The 19,743-nt window shown below is 38.6% G+C and overlaps 1 protein-coding gene across 5 annotated transcripts in view; it reads left to right on the top strand.

The window, feature by feature from the left end:
- Positions 1-19,743, top strand: part of scamp4 (secretory carrier membrane protein 4) — a 38,209-nt gene that overhangs the window by 9,464 nt on the left and 9,002 nt on the right. For 4 of the 5 annotated variants that reach the window (XM_059991104.1, XM_059991105.1, XM_059991108.1 and 1 more), the window contains exons 2-6: positions 4,270-4,342; positions 5,588-5,716; positions 11,726-11,882; positions 11,976-12,077; positions 13,678-13,795. In XM_059991104.1, coding sequence (XP_059847087.1) covers positions 4,336-4,342; positions 5,588-5,716; positions 11,726-11,882; positions 11,976-12,077; positions 13,678-13,795 — 513 coding nt within the window. In that variant the 5' untranslated portion in view covers positions 4,270-4,335. Of the gene's footprint in view, positions 1-2,715; positions 2,851-4,269; positions 4,343-5,587; positions 5,717-11,725; positions 11,883-11,975; positions 12,078-13,677; positions 13,796-19,743 lie in introns of all 5 variants that reach the window. The other variant, XM_059991106.1, reaches the window with a different exon arrangement.

Here is a 19,743-nt window from a genome sequence, read left to right as displayed (position 1 = left end):
TGATGAGTTTCCATCAGAACTTGTATTTTCTGTTTTAAGTATAAAAGGTGTGGACAGTATTCTTCCTGATCAGCTGATGCTCACTATTTTTGATGTTTAAGTCTTCTCCAAACACAGTTGTTTGATTGTTGAAGCATTTCAGCTATTGAATTTTGTTAACCTCTCTGTTCTGATTGTTACAATCAGGACCTTACAAATAAGGGACATTACCTTAAATGACGGCTAGCAAAGAAAGCAAGTTTTCAATTATAAATCCTTTATAATTTGCAGTCTATTGAATCTCTTTTTAAATTTAACAACTTTCTTTCATTCTTGATTCGAGTTATACACAATAAATATGCTTCAGAAATATCAATGTTATATCATAAAATATTACAGTTCCAAAAATTAGTTGTTCAGTGCTTTTTTGTGCATTGTGATTTAAAATTGGCTTGACTGTAGATCTGAACTGACATCCCTGGGGAGTGATCAATATCTCTTACTTCTGTGTTGTTCTTTTGCCCTTTTGGTCCTTTCATTTATCTGCATTCTCTTAGTAACACTGGACTGAAATGTATGAATCAGAATTATTGTCACTGTTGCATGACCTGTGGTACATGCAAAGACAAAATTACTATAAATTACAAAATAATGCAAAATAAAAGAAATAACAAGTCAGCATTCATGGACAGTTCTGAAGTTTGATGACAGAGGGGAAGAACCACGTAATGTGGGTCTTCAGGTTCCTGTACCTGCTCCCTGATGATAGTAATGAGAAAGAGCCAATTCGCAGATGGCGAGGGTCCTTAACAATGAATTTTGCCTTCTTGAGGCATCTCCTCTTGAAGGTGTCCTCCATTGTGAGGAAGGTTGTGCCTGTGATGGAGCTGGCTAAGTTTACAACTTTCTGCAACCTCTTGTGATCCTGTGTACACAAATTTTCACTGTACTAGTGAAACTTTATATAATTTGGACCTTGGTAGGGAAAATGCAAGGAGACAGTACACTGTTAGGGCATGAACTTACAGTTTTGCTGAGTAGAAAGATCTTGAGATCCAAGTACATAGCTCCTTGAAAGTGGCTACAATGATTGATAAGGTGGCTAAGAAGGCTGATGGAATGCTTGCTTTTATTAGTTGAGGCAGAGTTCAAAAGTCAAGAGGTTATGTTGCAACTTTATACAGCTCTGATTAGGTCACACCTGGAGTATTGCATACAGTCCTGGCCTCCCCACTATAGAAGGATGTTGAGGCTTTGGAGAAGGTGCAGAAGAGGTTCACCAGGATGTTGCTTGGTTTAGAGAGCATGTGCTATCAGGTGAGGCTGGATAAATTTGGTTTGTTTTCTCTGGAGCGGAAGAGGGTGAGGGGAGATCTGAGAAGTTTATAAGATTATGATGAGCCTAGATAGAGTAGACAGGGAATATCTGTTTCCCAGGGTTGAAATGTCTAATACTAGAGGGCATGCATTGAAGTTGAGAGGGCGTAGGTTAAAAAGAGATGGGGGGGTGGGTTAAGTTTTTTTTTACTCTGAGTGGTGGATGCCTGGAATGCACTGCTTGGAATAGTAGTAGAGGTGAATACATGAGAGGCTTTTAAGAGACATTTGAATAGGCACATGGATGTAAGGAAGGTAGAGGGATACGAACATGGTGTAGCTAGGAGGGATGTGTTTGGGTGTTTTTGATTTGCATTTTAGCTGGTTCAGCTTAACATTGTGGATCCAAATGGCTTGTTTCTGTGTGGTACAGGTCTATGTTCTATTTATAGCAAGCTTTGAAAATAGTCCTATTATGCTTTAGCTTCATAAAATTTGTACTGGTTGGGCTGATTTAACAATGAATGCGATTTTTAAGCTTTTAGTACAAAGGTATGAATTTTAGGATTAAACCCAAAATATTACTTCATTAAAATATCTGTGGGTTTATCTAATGTCATCTTATATATATAAAAAAAGGAATTGATCTGATAACCTGACACACAAATGATAAGTGGAAGCAATTTGCAAAAGTCTGATTACGTGGCTGCAGTGTGATACCGGAGTGTAGATAATGTGCATTAGCTTTACAGCGAGTCACAGATGCATTATCACTCTAACCACAGAACAATAATTGGCGGTCTTTGTCAATTTCATCGTTTCTTTAGAAATCTGAACTTCCAAAGTAAGTGGAGGCATCAGCAAACAACATTTCTATCATACCTTTAAGTTTAAAAAAAAATTTCTAGGCATATAGCAATGACAAAAATCAAATAAGGTTTGATGGTGACTGAAGTCTTAGTCAAAGTGGTGTCTTTTTGAGGAGAGGATATCGAATTCAGATAGGGCTATGATGTTATTGAAGTTATATGGGGGGGAAAGCCTTAAAGGGATTCAAGCACAATTGGCAAATCAATAGACTTTTGAAGTAACACAAAATACAAAAAGAACTCAGCAGGTAAAGTAGCATCTATGAAAAGTTATAAGCAGTTGAAGTTTCGGGCTGAGGCCCTTCGTCAGGGCCCTGTTGAAGCTAATTAGAGTAGGTCTTTAACGGGGGTACTGTGTCCCTAAATACACATTTACTCTATAGTTATAGATTTTTTACAGATTTTTCTTTATCTTAACAGTCAAGGGTATGTCATGGCCTCTTTTTGCCCTTCTGATTTGATCCTTAAGTGTGGTCCAGCTGCCTTTATCTGACATACAGTATGCTTCCTTTTTTCTGATCCGAATCTCAAACCTATTGAACATTGAAAGGCCTCAATAGATCAGTAGAGTGGATGTGGAAAAGATGTTTCCTGTGGTGGGAGAGTCTCGGACCTGAAGACACAGCCTCAGACTAGAGGGGCGTCCATTTAGATCGGAGATGAGGAATTTCTTTCGCCAGAGAAGGTGAATCTTTGGAATTCCTTGAAGTAGACTGCTTGGTATGCTATTTAAAAGACTGAATTTAACTAATGTGGATTACAAAGCTTCATGGGTTGTGATCTTGTTACATCTAAATTAAGGATGTACGTGAATGCATTCTTTTATTTATTCTCTTTGAAATATAGCATGATAGATGAACAGATGGTTTATCTGACTGATGAGCCACATTCTGCAGGCACCACTCTGATAACAGCAGATTGCAAGAAGCAGATACCTTAAAATTATATTAATTTTGTGTTTAGTAGAAAAAAGGTTGCTTAAATAAAGTGAGGTGGAGATACATCCCTACCGAAAGAGGTGTAAGGCACTCCTTCCCTTCAGCCTGCAGGTCACCCTTGGGCAAGGTGTACACCTGCTTAAACCCCCAGTCAGGGTCACGTGAAGCGATGGGAGCAGGTGGTGGGTGGTTGTATGAGCAGCCAGTGCAGATCACAAGTCCTGGTTATGCAACTACTAACTCCAGGCAGACAATCTGTGAAGATTAGTGATGATGGCTGGGGTCTCCCATCTTGCAAAGACACTGCCCAGAAGAGGGCAATGGTAGAAAAATTTGCCGAAAGTAATCATAGTCTTAAAGACAGATGGAAGACCATGATCACCAATCATTGTTTGATGATGAAGATGAAGCCTTTTGAAGCCGATATATAGTTGTCTCATTTAACTTATTGCATGAGAGCTTACTATACCAGAAATTTGAGAAAATTATCAGAAATTTATTTATTTGTATGAATATTGCTTGTCCGTTTATTTTTGAACTGCCTTTTGTGTTGTAGAGCTGTGGAAAATTTTCAATATAAGAACAGAAGCATCTTGAGTCAAAATGTAAAAATGAGACAAGTTCCTTTTGAGATTTGGAATGTTTTCAATATGTGGCAGATACTTGAATCTAAATGGAGAACCGTTTGCTATGTATAATTAAAATTGGCAGTTACTGAAGTTTTTAAGTATCCAAACAAATGTTTCCGTTGCTTATCTTAATTAGGAAATAACAGAAAGCGTGTGTAATGGTAGTATTTGCAATGATTTGAGTCGTGGATAAATTATTAGAAGGTTTTCTAAGGGAATGGATTATAACTTTGAGTAGACAGGGCCTAATTAGGGATAGTTAACATGGTGCTTTTTTTTGCAAGGTAGCCTTGACCAGCTGTTGGAAGTAGCAGGAGAACAATGAAGGTTCTCTGATTCTTTCTTTCCTTTGATCTAAGATCAAGAATATATTCATTTCCTATCTCTTAAGCAAATGGTTCTATTTAATTTCAGCATTAAATCTCAACCGTCTTTGAAAATCCATATTTTCAATCATTTGTGCATTCAGATACTTTGATAAAAAAGTACTGAGGTGGGTATTATTCACCTTTGCTTTCTAATTGTTTCTGTTTTCAGTTTTTAACAGATATTGTTTTCAAGAATCAGCAGATAAAGTAATCAAAACTACATACACCTAAAGAGATGACTGGTAAGTTCCAGTCTTTCTAAAATGTTCTTCCTATTATTATGTAAATAGTCAACTGTATTAATACCTAGCCATTTACAAAGCATGGGCTAAAACAAAGTATTTACATCTCAGACAAGAACATTTCTCTTTTAAGATTAAGAGGCTTAACTTGCTAGTAGTCCATAATACTATCAGGCAAAGGAGCAGAATTAGGCCATTCAGCCCATTGAGTCTTCTCTGCCACCACCATGGCTGATTTATTTCCTCTCTCATTCTCCTGCTTCCTCCCCTAACCTTTGATGCCCTTGTTAATCAAAAATGTATCAAGCTCTGCTTTAACCTAGTCGTAATGGCCTTTCTGTAGATGGAAGGAATAATCAGTTTACTCTATCATTACTTTTGTTAAGAGCAGATCTACCTGACATTTAAGTCAACAGTTTAAAAAAAGTCAAAATGTTGGAAGGAGTTTAAAAAAAAGTAATTTAGAGATGGAAGTAAATTTTAATATAATATAACATCATTTATTATCATTTCATCTGTCTTCAGTGAAACATTCCTCCTGACCAAAGTGCCCAACACAGTAGATATAATTCAAACACAACACGTAATGTAATATAACCACAAATAACTTAATAATAAGATGCATAAGTTGAAAAAGTAATAGTATAACACTACTGCCGCTTCATACGTGATGAGACCTGGGTGGTGGCAGGGAGTTCATACTCTTACAGCATGGGGTGGGGGGGAAGCTACTTCTCATCCTACTAGTTCTTGTCCTAATGTTAAAGTACTTCCTGCCTGATAGTAGGGGGGTCAAAGAGATTGTTGGGTTGATGGGAGGCATCATTGACAATGCTAAGGGCCCTGTGTATGTCGTGCTCCTGGTAAATATCTCAGGTGGGTGGAAGACAGACTCTGATGAAAATCTCAGCAATCCTCGCAATCTTTGCAGGGTCTTGTGGTCAGATGCTTTGTAATTCCCATACCAGATGGTGATACAACTGGTTAGGATACACTCAATGGTGCTCCTGTAAAAATTGGTTAGATTGGTAGGGGCAACCTCACTCCACTGATCAATTTTAAACCCTCCTTTGTTTTTTCTTCTCTTGATGGGCTAAATGGCTGAATCCTGCTCCTCTGTCTTATGATCTTGTATTTTACTTCTGTATAGCTGCTTTCCAATACACAGCAAGATTTAATGCTGTGCAGAAACTAAAAAAAGAATGTTTGATGTCTTTAATACTATCAAGTCTTTTCTGTTTTCAGAAAGAGTGAACAATTTTCCCCCATTACCAAAGTTTATTCGTTTGAAGCCTTGCTTCTATCAAAACTTTGAAGAGGAAATTCCACCACAGCACTGCCTCCTTGTCAGGAGAATTTATCATTTATGGATCCGTGAGTTGATCTATTTTGTTTCTAAAACGTATATTTGTGCTTCCTGGGTAATCTTTATAACCAATGCAAAGAATACAAAATCTTATTAGCAAGTTTCTTTTTCCTATAGTTTTCATATCTGGAATCTGTTTTAATAGAACTTATCATTTTTTAGCTTGTAATTATTTACCAGTGGGGGGAAAAGGGGGGAAGAATAGAAGAATTAATTTTGTAGCACTCATGTTCATGTGAATAAATCCATTTATTGCTTTAAATTGAACCTTACTATTGTTCATTCTTGCACAATTAATTTTATCATTTATAGTAATTTTAAGTCTTTGCACTCTCCTTCTGTCACAAAACAATTTTCACATGAACACACACAAAATGCTGGAACTCAGCAGGCCAGACAGCATCAATGGAAAAAAGAACAGTCAATGTTTCAAGCCGAAACCCTTCAGCAGGACTGGAGAAAAAAAGATGAGGAGTAGGTTTAAAATGTGGGGGAGCGGAGAGAAAAACACAAGGTGATAGGTGAAACCAAGACCCCAACAGATTCACCGGTAAAGCGTCGCCTCACCTGGAAGGACTGTTTGAGGCCCTGAATGGTAGTGAGGGAAGAGGTGTAGGGGCAGGTGTTGCACTTCTTCTGCTTGCAAGAGTAAGTTTCACATCATATAAGATGGTGATAGTAAATCTAATTCTGAAGATTTTGGTCACCTGTTTTACATGGTGTCAAATTTTGTTTTATAACATTTCTATCAATTTGTTAATATTGTTAATATAGCTTTTGAATGATGTTTATGCCTATTAGATTCTTTAATCACATTCACTGACTGGTTTCTAATACAGGAGATTAACTTGCTGCAAAGAAGTTAGAGTTGAGAATTTACATGTATTCATTTGTGTGTACTGTATAGCGAAGGTTTTTGCATTTTACTGTAGTAATTTTATGTATTGCACTGTATCACTGCTGCTAAAAGAAACAAATTTCAAGACATAGGTGAGTGAAGATAAATGGGTGTCTATTATGGTCTGAGACTGGGAAAGGGGTAGGGAGAGGGGAGTCATGGCTGGGAAAGGGGGAGGGAGAGGGGAGTCATGGCTGGGAAAGGGGGAGGGAGAGGGGAGTCATGGCTGGGAAAGGGGGAGGGAGAGGGGAGTCATGGCTGGGAAAGGGGGAAGGGAGAGGGAAGTACCAGAGAGACATTCTGTAATTAACAAAAAATTAATTGTTTGGAATCAAATGATCTTGCCTGGTTTCTCAGGGCTGAGTGTGTCTGCACCCATGCCATTCCCCCACCTGCCCTGGCACTCCTTCTCTGCTACCTGTCCCACACCCATCCTGTGGCACTCCACCCTCACCATTTCTGACATTCTTTGTTCCTGACAGATTTACAAACTTGCTCACCGCTCCATATTGACAAATGCAGTACTGTTCTAAAGTCTTAGATTCCCTAGCTATGTACAGTTTGTGAACCCTTTGCAATTACCTGGTTTTCTGCATTAATTACACATAAAATGTGGTCTGATCTTCATCTAAGTCCCCATAGTAGATGATCGCAATCTGCCTAAACTAATAACACACAAACAATTTTATTAGTTTAGGCAGATTGTGTTTGTCTTTATTGAACACATTTTTTAATCATTCACAGTCCAGGCTGGAAAAAGTATGTGAACCCTTGTATTTAATAACTAGTAGAACCTCCTTTAGCAGCAGTAACCTCCACCAAGCATTTCATGTTGCTGCTGATCAGACAAGCACTACGACAAGGAGGAATTTTAGTTCTCCATTCCAACATACAAAACCGTTTTAATTCGTCAATATTTCTGGGATATCTTGCATGAACAGCCCTTTTCAGGTCATGCCACAGCATCTCAATTGGGTTAAAGTCTGGACTCTGGCTTGGCCATTCCAAAATACAAGTTTTCTTCTTTTTAAACCGTTCTGTTGTTGATTTACTCTTGTATTTCAGATTATTGACTTGTCCAGCTTCATGCATCCCTACAATTCTTTTTCTAAGGTCGTTTGAAAGTTTTTTTCATTGAGGCCTGGTGCATATAAATAGATCTTTCCTGGGAAGAGCAGGTTCTGTCAGTAACCTGACTTTGTGTGTCTTTTTTATAGGGCAGGGCACCTCTACAACCCACACCTCCAATCTCATCTCATAGCTTTTATAGATGGCATTACCCCAGAGGTTCACATACTTTTTTTTGAACTAGAGTGAGATTGTTTAAATGGTGTACTTAGTATTGCCAAAAAGAAGTACAGTTGATTGTGTGTTGTTAATTTAGGCAGATTGTGTAAGTTTATTATTGCAGCTTAGATGAAGATCAGACCACATTTTATGAGTAATTAATGAAAACCAGGTAATTGCAAATGGTTCACAAACTTTTTCTTGCAACTGTCTGTGCCTAAAACTTTTGCACAGTACTGTACTACTAAAGCAAGAATCCTAGACTGTTTCAAGGACTCTGTGGTTTGATGGTTAATATTCCTTGTGTTAGTTGCTAATTTTTTGCTGTTCGTGCAATTTCTTTTTTGCGTGCTGGACGTTTGCTGTTTTCTTTGTATGGGTTCTATGGTGTAGTTTCATGACTGTCTGTGGGAAGGTGAATCTCCAGGTTGTATCACTGGATATATATGTACTTTGTACTTTGAATCTTGGTTGAGTCTGCTTGGAGCTGACTGAGTCTACTGAATAAAGTACTGAGTTTTAAGAATAACTTTTATTTAGGAGAGAAGAAGTAGAGAAGTCTAGAGACTTTGGATCAATGTAGTCCAGAGTTTAGGGCCAAGGTGACAGAAGGAAAGAAATGATCGTTATTGGTGGAGCTATTAAACAAAATATTTAGCAGGTCAATTTTGCAGAACAAGTGAAATCTCTGAGACTGGTCTGAATAGAGAAGTTTACAAAGAAAGGGAGGAACCAAGGCTACATAGATATTTGGGGGAAATAAGGATAGTATTTTTAATAATGAAACAGAGTTGTTAATTTTAAGCTTATTAAACATAAGATACCAATCTATCAATGTCAAATTTGGAGTGCTTTGGAAATCCCACTTAGATTTTGACAAAGAGATAGCAAAACCAGTCAGTGAAGTCTGCAAAGTAAACTTTGTGACAACCAGCACTTTTGTTAATACATTTGATATAGCAGGAAAATAATTGAATGAGGTTTAAATGTTTATCTGTGGTAATTTACTGTATTTTCGGTAGAAACCTCTTAAAAAGAAATCTTTCCTTTTTTTTTGTACATTTCCTTTGTTGAAAACACTCCTATCCTGTCAGATGAAAGGAAGTCAATACTATAAGACTGAAAGACTTTGGGAAGTGTGTTTTCAGTTGTAAGGAACAGCAAAACTAAAGCCAAAAAATATAGCGAACTGCTGCAGAAATTAAGTAGGGATTAACAAGAAACCATTGCAAGAAAGCTGGAAGTGTGAAACTAGCAGCCGCAGAGTGGTTGAAGCAGGGATGTCAGTGCATTTCAGGGGTAGTTAGAATATAGGAGAGCCGATGGCTATGCTGATAGAGTTGGATAAGGGAAGTTGGGAGGAACCCAAATGATACAGTAGGATCAGGATGGATGTTTTAAATATATTTTATTAATTAGTCACATTCAAATTTCTTTATTAACAGCATTATTTAGGGCTCCCATGTTGAACTGCTGGAGAAGAGATTCCACCCCACTTTTGTAATGTGGTTGATAAAAATCAACCCCACCACACCTTGCCATTAGCAGTATTGTAAATATAGAACTTCATTTGCTGCACAATTTCACACAGAGTTATACAGCACTTTAGTTCAGCATGGACTAGATGGGCTAGAAACAGGTCCTTCAGCCCATCTAGTCCATGATTACTGGTATTCTATCTAGTCCCATTGCTCCAGACCCCTCCCATCCATGTATTTATCCCAACTTCTCAAATATTACCATCAAACCTGCATCCACCATTTCCACTAGCAGCTCCTTCCACACTCATGCCAACCTCTGACTGAAGAGGTTTCCCTTAAATATTTCACCCTTCACCTTTAATCGAACACTTCTAGTCCTAGTGTTAACCAATCTCGGTTACTCTACCCCTCATAATTTTGTATAGCTCTATCAAACACAAAACGCACCTCATCTGCCTTGATGTTGTGGTTGGGAAGGGTGTTGGGGTTTAACAGTATCAGAGCACATTTACCACTCTGATTTGTGCTCCTGCTTCCCCTTCAATATGACCATTGATGTATAACTCTGCTCACTGTCCTTCTCTAAGGATCACTAAAGTAGCTTGCCAATAAACAAAATCTACTAAAATAAAAATCAGTTTTGCAAACTAGTTTTCAAAATAGAGTTATGTTCTTCAGCTCGTCAGAGTCCTCTGTCCTGGGCCAGTCTTTCAAGCCTTTCCCAGGTATAACCATCGTATGTCTTCTATGTGAAGATCACTGCTCTCCCAGGAATGAGGTCTCCCGAACCTCTGTTAGTGTTTCTGTAGCTTGGTTTTTATGGGATGGGTTGTTAGCCCCTCCGCCTTTGGCACCATCTAAGGTGGAGTTATAGTTATGGTATGGCGGTGGGGGCATCTGCACAATATCAAAATAAGCTGCAGAAACTTGTAAAATTAGTCAGCTTGGTACCAGCCTCCGTAGTATCCAAGACATCTTTAAGGAGCAGTGCCTTAGGAAGGTGGCATCCATCATTAAGGATCCCCACTACCAAGGGTATGCCCTCTTCACACTGTTATCATTGGGAGGGAGGTACAGAAGCCTGAAGGCATGCTCTCGGTGATTCAGGAACAGCTTCTTCAATACCCCCTCCCCACCGACCCCGTCCCCCCACCATCCAATTTCTAAATGGATGTTGAACCCATGAACACTACTTCACTTTTTTTAAACTTTTTTTTGCACTACTTATTTTAACTTTAATAGTTATATATATGTGTGTGTGCATTATATATATATATATATACACACACACACACACATCACACACACACACACATATATATGCACACACTTGATGCACCTCAGATTTTTTTTCTCTATTTGTCATGTGTTTCATTGTACTGCTAAAGTTAATACATTTCACGACATATGCCAGTGATATTAATTCTGATTCTAATGTTACTTGAATCTAAAAATTGTGTGTATTAAACAAGTTAATTATTAATGGTCTGTTCTTGTCTAGGCATGTTAAGTTGATTTGGTATACCAAATTAATTAGATCCAATTGCTGATAAATGCTATCGTAATTATTATATAATGTGTAGACCTGTATATACTGTGCTTCCAGATATTTAAAAACCCTTATTACAAGCTGGTTAGGTAAGCAGGTAGTTATTGGCACGTGTTAGATCACTACGATAACTGTTGCATAAGTCCCTCATTGCTGAAGATCTGGGATGATTTGTCCCTGCCCCATTCAAACATGAAGTGTGGTGGGTTTACTGGAACACAATGTGGCTGACCCAAAATATACAATATACAAATAATAGATCTACGATAGTATTTGCAATGAACAAACATTAGTTTGTTTAATTGTCATTCAATCATATACATAAAACAGCCCAACAAAACAGCATTCCTCTGTGGTCAAGGTGCAAAACACTGTACCAACAGTAATAGTACATGGCACATAACACTTATTGTGTATAAGTGCTAGTGAAACTCCAGACGAATGCAATCCAGCTTGTTTTCCACAAAGTAAACACTGGAGGGCAGCCCCCAATCCTGAACGGATTCCAACGTGTCCACAGAAGCCTCTGCTCTCTCCCACACAGCCTCCAGTGTCTGCCACAGGCGACAGCACAACAAGAGGGCACAAGAGCGAACAGTAATTAGCAATCAAATGGCAGAGCACAAGAGAAAATGCATCTAACATAGTGCTGTTTTCTCCCTGGGCAGTAGCTACAGGTTTTGCCAAAAAAGACATTTGGATAGTGACATCCGCTTTCTATTAAAGAGTTTTTGCTTTGCAGAAAATCCATTGTACTTATTGATCACTGAACAGTCCTAACTAAACTTTTCTTTGTTTTCAGTTTACAGCGTGACCCTGGCAGTGAATTTGGTGGGTTGCTTGGCCTGGCTGATAGCTGGAGGTAGTGCAATCAATTTTGGCCTAGCCATACTCTGGCTTGTTCTTTTCAGCCCCAGTTCGTACGTCTGTTGGTTTCGTCCAGTTTATAAAGCATTTAGGTAAATACTTGCATAAAGATGAAAATAATTTTAGTTGATTGATGTGGTTCCCCAGATTTATATTTAAAGCTTGTAATTATTTTTCCCCAACAGGTCTGATAGTTCCTTTAACTTCATGGCATTCTTCTTCATTTTTGCTGCTCAGATTATATTTGCAACTTTGCAAGCGATTGGTTTCAGAGGGTGGGGTGCCTGGTGAGTATAACAACCTTAGAAACTATTTTCCAATTATATAATGTTTTAGTTTATCTTTGTTCATTGTGATATGTTGTATACATACATTTTGTAGCCACATAATGAGGTACAGGAGTAGAACTTAGTATGGTCTTCTGTTGTTTTACCCCATCTACTTCAAGCTTTGATGTGTAGTGCATTCAGAGATGCTCTTCTGCACACCACTGTTGTAACACATGGTTATTTGAGTTACTGTTGCCTTTCTGTTAGCTTGAACCAGTCTGGCCATTCTCCTCTGACCTCTCTCAAAATCAAGGCATTTTCACCCACAGAACTGCCTCTCGCTGGATTAAAAAAAATTCAGGTGCAGGGGTTCCCAACCTTAATCATGGCAGTGTAGTGATTAGCACGATACTTTGCAGTACAGGTGTCCGGGTTCATTTCCTGCTGCCGTTAATTGGTCAATGTAAATTGTCCTGTGATTAGGCAAGAATTAAATTAGGAGGATTGCTGAGTGGCCTGGTGTGAAGGGCCAGAATGCTCATTCTGCACTGTATCATAATAAAACTAAAAAAACTCTTTCTGTGCCATGGACCCCTATCATTAACTGAGGATCCGTGGACCTCAGGTTGGGAACCCTTGCTCTAGAGATTGCTGTGCGTGAAAACCCCAGGGAATTAGCAGTTTCTGAGATACTCAAACCACCCTGTATGGCACCAACAGTCATTCCACAGTCGAAGTCACTTAGATCACATTTCTTTCCCATTCTGATGTTTGGTCCAAACAACAACTGAACTTCTTCACCATGTTTGCATGCTTTTATGTACTGAGTTACTGCCTCATGATTGGCTGATTAAATACTTGCATTAATGTGCAGGTGTACCTAATAAAGTGGTCACTGAGGGTAGATCTGCATTGTTCATGTAGTACTTCCTATCTGTCACAAGGTGGCAAAATCTTACCAGACAATACTCCCAACAGTGAAAATAAATCTTTGCACAATGCACAAAAGCAGCACACACAAAATGCTGGAGGAACTCAGCAGATCAGGCAGCATCTATGGAAATGAGTAAACAGTCAACATTTCGGGCCAAGACCCCTCATCAAGACTCATGAAAGTCTTTCTTTACCCCAGAGAGAAAGTAGCTTGCATTTTAAACTTTTAGTCTGTTGTGAAGGTATTATTTGACTTGATTATACTGTGGTTAACTGAGCTGTTTTCTCCTCACTTCTCTGAAGAAATGGGCAATGGTACCAGCAAGTGCAGACTGATCAGTAAAATAATCACCAGCAGTCATCAGTCATTATGTTAAATTAACTAAATTAATGAGATGCTGCTACCTCCAGTAATGTGACCAATAACTAAGGCTGCTGATGTTATCTTCTGCATGAAAAAAGTGCCATTTTTGGAATGAATAAGGCATGTATAGAGCAGAGCAGGTGGTGTATACTTTTGGACTTAGTCAATATTTGTCCTTTAACCAGATGAATGAATTTCTTTTCTGGTTTGTTCAAGTGACTGTAATAGAAAATGCCAAAAAAGCGTATGTTTTAATATCTGCATTAAGGGCCAATGATAAAGGTGATCGATTATAATGAAACCGCTGTTTTCTAATTTCAGTGGATGGATAGTTGCCATTGGAATGTTCTCTCATAATGTTGGTGCTGGAGTGGTCATGCTCTTTCCTGCAATTATGTTCACAGTGGTAGCAATCCTGAGTGCCCTTGTAATTCTCCGTGTAAGTATTTTCCCTCTCTGCTGATCAGAAAAAATTCTTTTCATATTTTACAGAAATTATAATTTCAGCCCTCAATAAGAATTCAGAACAACACTTAGTTAACAGGTAAAAATGCACAGCATACTGCTTGTTGATGTTGCAGTAAAATCGCAGTCATAATGATCTTAATTGAATTATAAATTTACCACATAAAAGAAATGGTTGATGGTGTTTGCTGGTTAAGAACTTGAATACCTTTACAAGTAGAATAGAGTTCATCCAAGATAATAACTAAATTCCATTGTTCAGGTTCTTTTTCAAGAAAACTATTTGCAGAAACCATTTTAATTAATATGGTTCTCTGAGTGTTTTTGTCAATATGCTTGTTATTCTTTGTATGCTATTAAAAATACTTGCCCTTATCTACAGTTGCAAGAAAAAGTTTATGAACCTTTTGCAATTACCTGGTTTTCTGCATTAATTACTCATAAAGTGTGGTCTGATCTTCATCCAGGTCACAATTTGTGTAAATAACACTCAAGGAATTGTACTTTTCATGTCTTTATTGAACATTTGGTTTAATCATTCACAGTCCAGGCAGGTAAAAGTATGTGAACCCTTGTATTTAATAACTGGTAGAACCACCTTTAGCAGTGATACCCTCCACCAAATGTTTCCTATAGCTGCTGATCAGACTTGCACAACGGTGTGGAGGAATTTTAGACTATTTCTCCATTTAAAACTGTTTCAGTTCATCAATATTTCTGGGATTCCTTGCATGAACAGCATTCTTCAGGTCATGTCACAGCATCTCATTTGGGTTAAGGTCTGGACTCTGTCTTGGCCATTCCAAAACATGAATTTTCTTACTTTTAAACCATTCTGTTGTTGATTTACTCTTGTTTTTCGGATCATTGTCTTGTTGCATTATCCAACTTCGATTAACCTTCAGATGACAGACCACTACCCTAACATTCTCCTGAAAAATGTCTTGATACAATTTTGTATTATTTGTTCCTGCAACAATTGCAAGCTGTCCAGGCCCTGCTCCTTACATCATGCTTCACTGTTAGGATGAGGTTTTAGTGTTGGTGCCCTTTTTCCTTCAAACATAGCAGTGTTCATTTCTGCCAAAAAGTTCAACTTTTGTCTCATCTGTTCAGAGAACATTGTCCCAGAAGAGTTGCAGGACATCCAGGTGATCTTTTATAAACTTGAGATGTGCAACAATATTTTTTGGAGAGCAGTGGTTTCCTTTGTGGTGTAGTTCCATGAACACCATTCTTGTTCAGTGTTTTTTTTTATAGTGGATACAGGAACATAGACTTTAGCAACTTCTAGGGATTTCTTCAGGTTTTTTCCTGTTACTCTTGGGTCTTTTTCACCTCCTTCACCATTGCATGTTGTGCTCTTGGTGTGATCTTAGCAGGACACCCACTCCTAGGGACAGTAGCAATTGTACTGAATTTCCTCCATTTGTAGATGATTTCTCTTACTGTGGACTGATGAACACTCAGGTCTTTAGAAATGCTTTTGTAGCCTTTTCCAGCTTTATGCATCCCTACAATTGTTCTAACGTCCTCCAAAAGTCACTTTGATCAAGGCATGGTGCAGATAAAGAGATCTTTCTTGAGAAGAGTAGTCTGTCAGTAACTTGACCTTGTATCTTCTTTATAGAGCAGGGTAGCTCTACAACCCACACCTCCAATCTCATCTTATTGATTGGAACACCTGACTCCAAATAACTTTTGTGGAAGGCATTACCCCAGAGGTTCACATACTTTTTTAAACCTAAACTAAGATTGTTTTAATGGTGTACTCAGTATTGACAAAAAGATTTACAATTGTTACCATTTTATTCGTTTAGGCAGATTGAGTTTGTCTATTATGGTGACTTAGGTGAAGATCAGACCACATTTTATGAGTAACTAATGCAGAAAACCAGGTAATTACAAAGCATTCACAAACCTCTTCTTGCAGCTGTAGGAGACGCTCAAGTTCTTTGCAGAATCAGTTCATTGTGGTGCAGTTATAACTAAATTATGATGTATCTTGTGTCTACTCTCTGAAGGTCTTTAGTGATTTAGAGATCTTGGAAAGTGAGGTCCTGCTTCAGCTGAAAAAGCTGGAAGTTAAATACTAAGGGTATTTAAAGAAGTCTGTGATTATATATACAAACCCTGAACATGTATTTTTCAAAAGTCATTGAAGACTGGTGAAATCCCTAATGGGCTAATGTTGTCCCAGTATGTAAAAAGGGAGACCTCGCTGACCCTGGTAACTATAGACCAGTAAACTAAACGTGTATCGTAGGTAGGATAATGGAGACAGTAATAAAGAATGAGGTGGAAAAGCAGCTGATAAGAACTGGCATGTTAGCAGAAAACGAGCAAGGATTCAGAAAGGGGAAATTATGTTTTACTAATATGCTGGAGTTCTCTGAAGAGGCAGCTAAAATTTATGTTAATAATAGAGCAGCTGATGTCATTTACTTGGAGTTTCAGAAGGCTTCTAACCATGAATGGTTAATAATCAAATTATAGGAAGTAGGGATTCAGGGTAAGGTGTGTGAATGGGCTCAAAAACAGAAAATAACAAGTTATGGTGAGAGGATCAGTTTCACACCGAGAAGATGTTAACAGTGGGGTTCTGCAGGGATCAGTTTTGGGGCTGCTGCTGATTTTTATTTACATGAATGATTTGGGTAAGCACATAACAAATAACTAGTAAAGTTTGCCGATGCTACAAAATTGGGGGGACGGATTGATAATGTTTAGGCAGCAGAATCAATGCAGTTAGAACGAAACAAAATCCAAATGAAGGCGGATAAATGGCAGATGAAATTTAATGTAGGTAAATGTAAAGTCACACATATAGGAAGTAGAAATATTAGGTATAAATATACAATGGAGATCTTGAGTTAGTAAGTGCACCATTTGAGAAGGATTTGGGTGTCCTGTTAGACTCATCACTATCAACATCTAGACAATGTACAGAAGCGATTAGGAAGGCTAATAGAATGTTGGGCTATATAATGCGTTCAAGTCTAGAGGCATTCTCCTTAAGCTATGTGCTTGTGAGGCCACACATTGAGCATTGTGTACAATTTTGGTCTCCATATTGTGTGAGGCACCGGAGACAGTTCGGAGAAGGGTGACACGACTCATTCCAGGTCTGCAGGGTATCAGCTATGAGGAAAGATTGAAATAATTAAATCTTTTTAGCCTAAGTGGATGTAGAATGACAGGAGACATGATAGAAGTGTTCAAAATCATTAGAGTATGAGTAAGGTGGATGCTAGCTGCTGCTTCAAAATTAATCCATCATCAAGGACTCAGGGCCATAGGGGGAGACTGGTTAAAGCAAGATTTCAGACTAACATCAGGAAGCTTTTCTTTACAGAGTGAGTTATGGACGCATGGAGCAAACTATGTAGTTGAGAGTAGTGCTTTAGAGGCTTTCAAATCTAAATTCAGTAGTTATTTCAATACAGTATGTGAATAGAAATTTGGCAAGCTTTGATGGGCGAATGGCTTGTTCTTGTGAAAACTTTTAATGTTCTAATGTAAAACATTTAATCCTATGCATTGGAAGCCAAATAAAAATTTTGTTCTGCTTGTTTTATTCCTGTGAAGTTGTTGCTTTTAATCGGGAATCTTGCAGATTTCACATATAAATAAGTGGCTTAACACACCTTGTTTAGTTTAGCGGTATACATCTATGCGGTTGAATAAGCTTGAACCAAAGCTAAATAAAGTCTTCTTGGGCTTCCTGCTGGGTACAGGCATCGATTACAACTGATGTTTCAATGACAAACTTTGCCATATTCTTCAGGGATGATACCTGGGAATGTCTAGTTCGGCGGTATCCTGGCGACCCTTCCAGAATCTGTGGAAATATAGGGAAAGTGGGCAGTAACAACAGGTACTCTATATTTCCATGGTTTCTGGAAGGATCACCAAGATCCTGAAGAAATACTGGAATAATACAAACCATAAACCCATAAGGAAGCTGAAGTCACAGCTCATGCAGGTCAGAAGTGAGCTGAGTCTCAGGTTGGTTGGCATTGACAGGATTCTCAATGAATGCGGAGCAGTGTATATCGGCCAGATGGGATGTACAGTGGAATCCCTCATCGAAGAGCACAGGATGTGTACCAATTTGAGTTTCCCAGAGAACAGGTAGTCCCCAAGTTACGAACGTCCGACTTACAGACAATTCGTACTTACGAACCGAGGAAGGAGTACGCCGTCCACCATTTTAAGTCAGATGGCGACGCCGTCTGCCATTTTAAGTCGTTGCCATTGACACTGTGTTGAGTGTTTAACTTTGTATTTGGCTTAAAATTTTCTTAGTAAGGTTCACCCTGATCCCGCCACAGCCCCCCCCCCCCCCCCCAGTTTCACTCAGCTAGTGGCACAGTGAGATCAGCATCGGGCTGGAGAACAGAGGTTCCCGAGTTCGATCTAGTGACAGACCACTTCTGTGCTGGGTTGATGTTGATCCAGTGACTCCTGTACCATCCGTGCTGGGTTGATGTCGAGCTGGCAACCTCGCTTTAAAAAAAAAACACTGCCACCTCCAGTTTAAATTCCCATGCGGAATATTGTGGAGGATCAAATACCCAAACTCAGCACAGTCCTCCACTTGGCCAATTTAGTCTGTCTCAGTGTGGTGGTCTAGGACCCAGCGGAGCTCAGGACCCACTGCCTGCAATGTTTCTGTTCCATTGACGGGAAGCGATCGCGATTGAAAATAAAGTGGAAATAATAAAGCGTTTGGAAAGAGGTGAAATGTCATTGGAAAAGCGTTAGGCTACAGTCGGTCAACAATCGGAATAATTTAGGATAAAGAATAAAGTGAGAATAATGGAACATGTGAAAAGCCCTGCCCTGATGAAAGCTACGATTATTACTAAGCAATGCAGTGGTTTAATTATTGGAATACATATGTTGTGTTTTATATGCATAGAAAGGTAAAATATATACTATATACTAAGACAAAGGTTTGACTAACTGACGCTAAATAATACTGGATGTACTTGTTCCGACTTGCATACAATCCGACTTAAAGACGGACTCAGGAACGGAACTCATACGTAACCTGGGGACTGCCTGTAATCAGTGGTAGCAGAACACTGCATTTGCAATGGCCATAGGATTGACATTGACAGCACAAAACTACTGTGCCGTGCCAGTATCTTTTGGGACTGCATGGTAATGGAAGGCATTGAAATAAAACTAGAGGGAAAAAAAAATTAACAAAGACAAAGATCTCACTCTAAGTAAGAACTGGAATTCGATTGTAAACAAGGTGGGAGAGCAGAAACCAGATTGGATGAGGACTAACCAATCAGGAGGGACAGACTATGGGGGTATAAATACCACCAGACTAGACATGCCCAAGCATCATCTCTGAAGAAGGCAGCATTTGTCATCAAGACATCGGTTAAATTCAATACCTGTACTGGCTAGAAGTCCAAGAAGAATTTATTTGTATTATACACTGGGAAAGCACTCAATACTTTTTTGAACTAAGGCCCTTTTCTTCTTTGCTTCTGACCTCAGGGGAATGTGGTATTCTTTTGCTTTTCATAATTTGTTGTCAATTTCCATTTTCATGAAAAGTTTTGTTTTTAAGCTTGTACTAAATAAGAAATTGTTGGTGATTGCTCAGTTTAGTGGTAAAATTGACCCGTACTCTGGAATAATATGAAGGTGCTGTGGTCCATAGAGTGGAGTTTTGTGTTTTTTGTCACAATCATAGAGAAAATTAAATTAATAACCAGTTATCTCCTGTGTAGGGAATCACTTAAATTGTCCCAGTTCAATGTTAGAATGTTTCTGTTCTGTTTTTGTTTCATTTTTTAATTTCTGTTTTTAGCTCAACATCACAAAAGGGGCTATAAAATGTTTCAGGAAACAAGGAGAGATGAAAGTTGCAATATAAATACTTAAACCAAAAGACAT

This window comes from Hypanus sabinus, chromosome 16, assembly GCF_030144855.1.
Source record: "Hypanus sabinus isolate sHypSab1 chromosome 16, sHypSab1.hap1, whole genome shotgun sequence".
NCBI lineage: Eukaryota > Metazoa > Chordata > Chondrichthyes > Myliobatiformes > Dasyatidae > Hypanus > Hypanus sabinus.
This window is presented reverse-complemented; position numbering and strand designations above follow the sequence as displayed.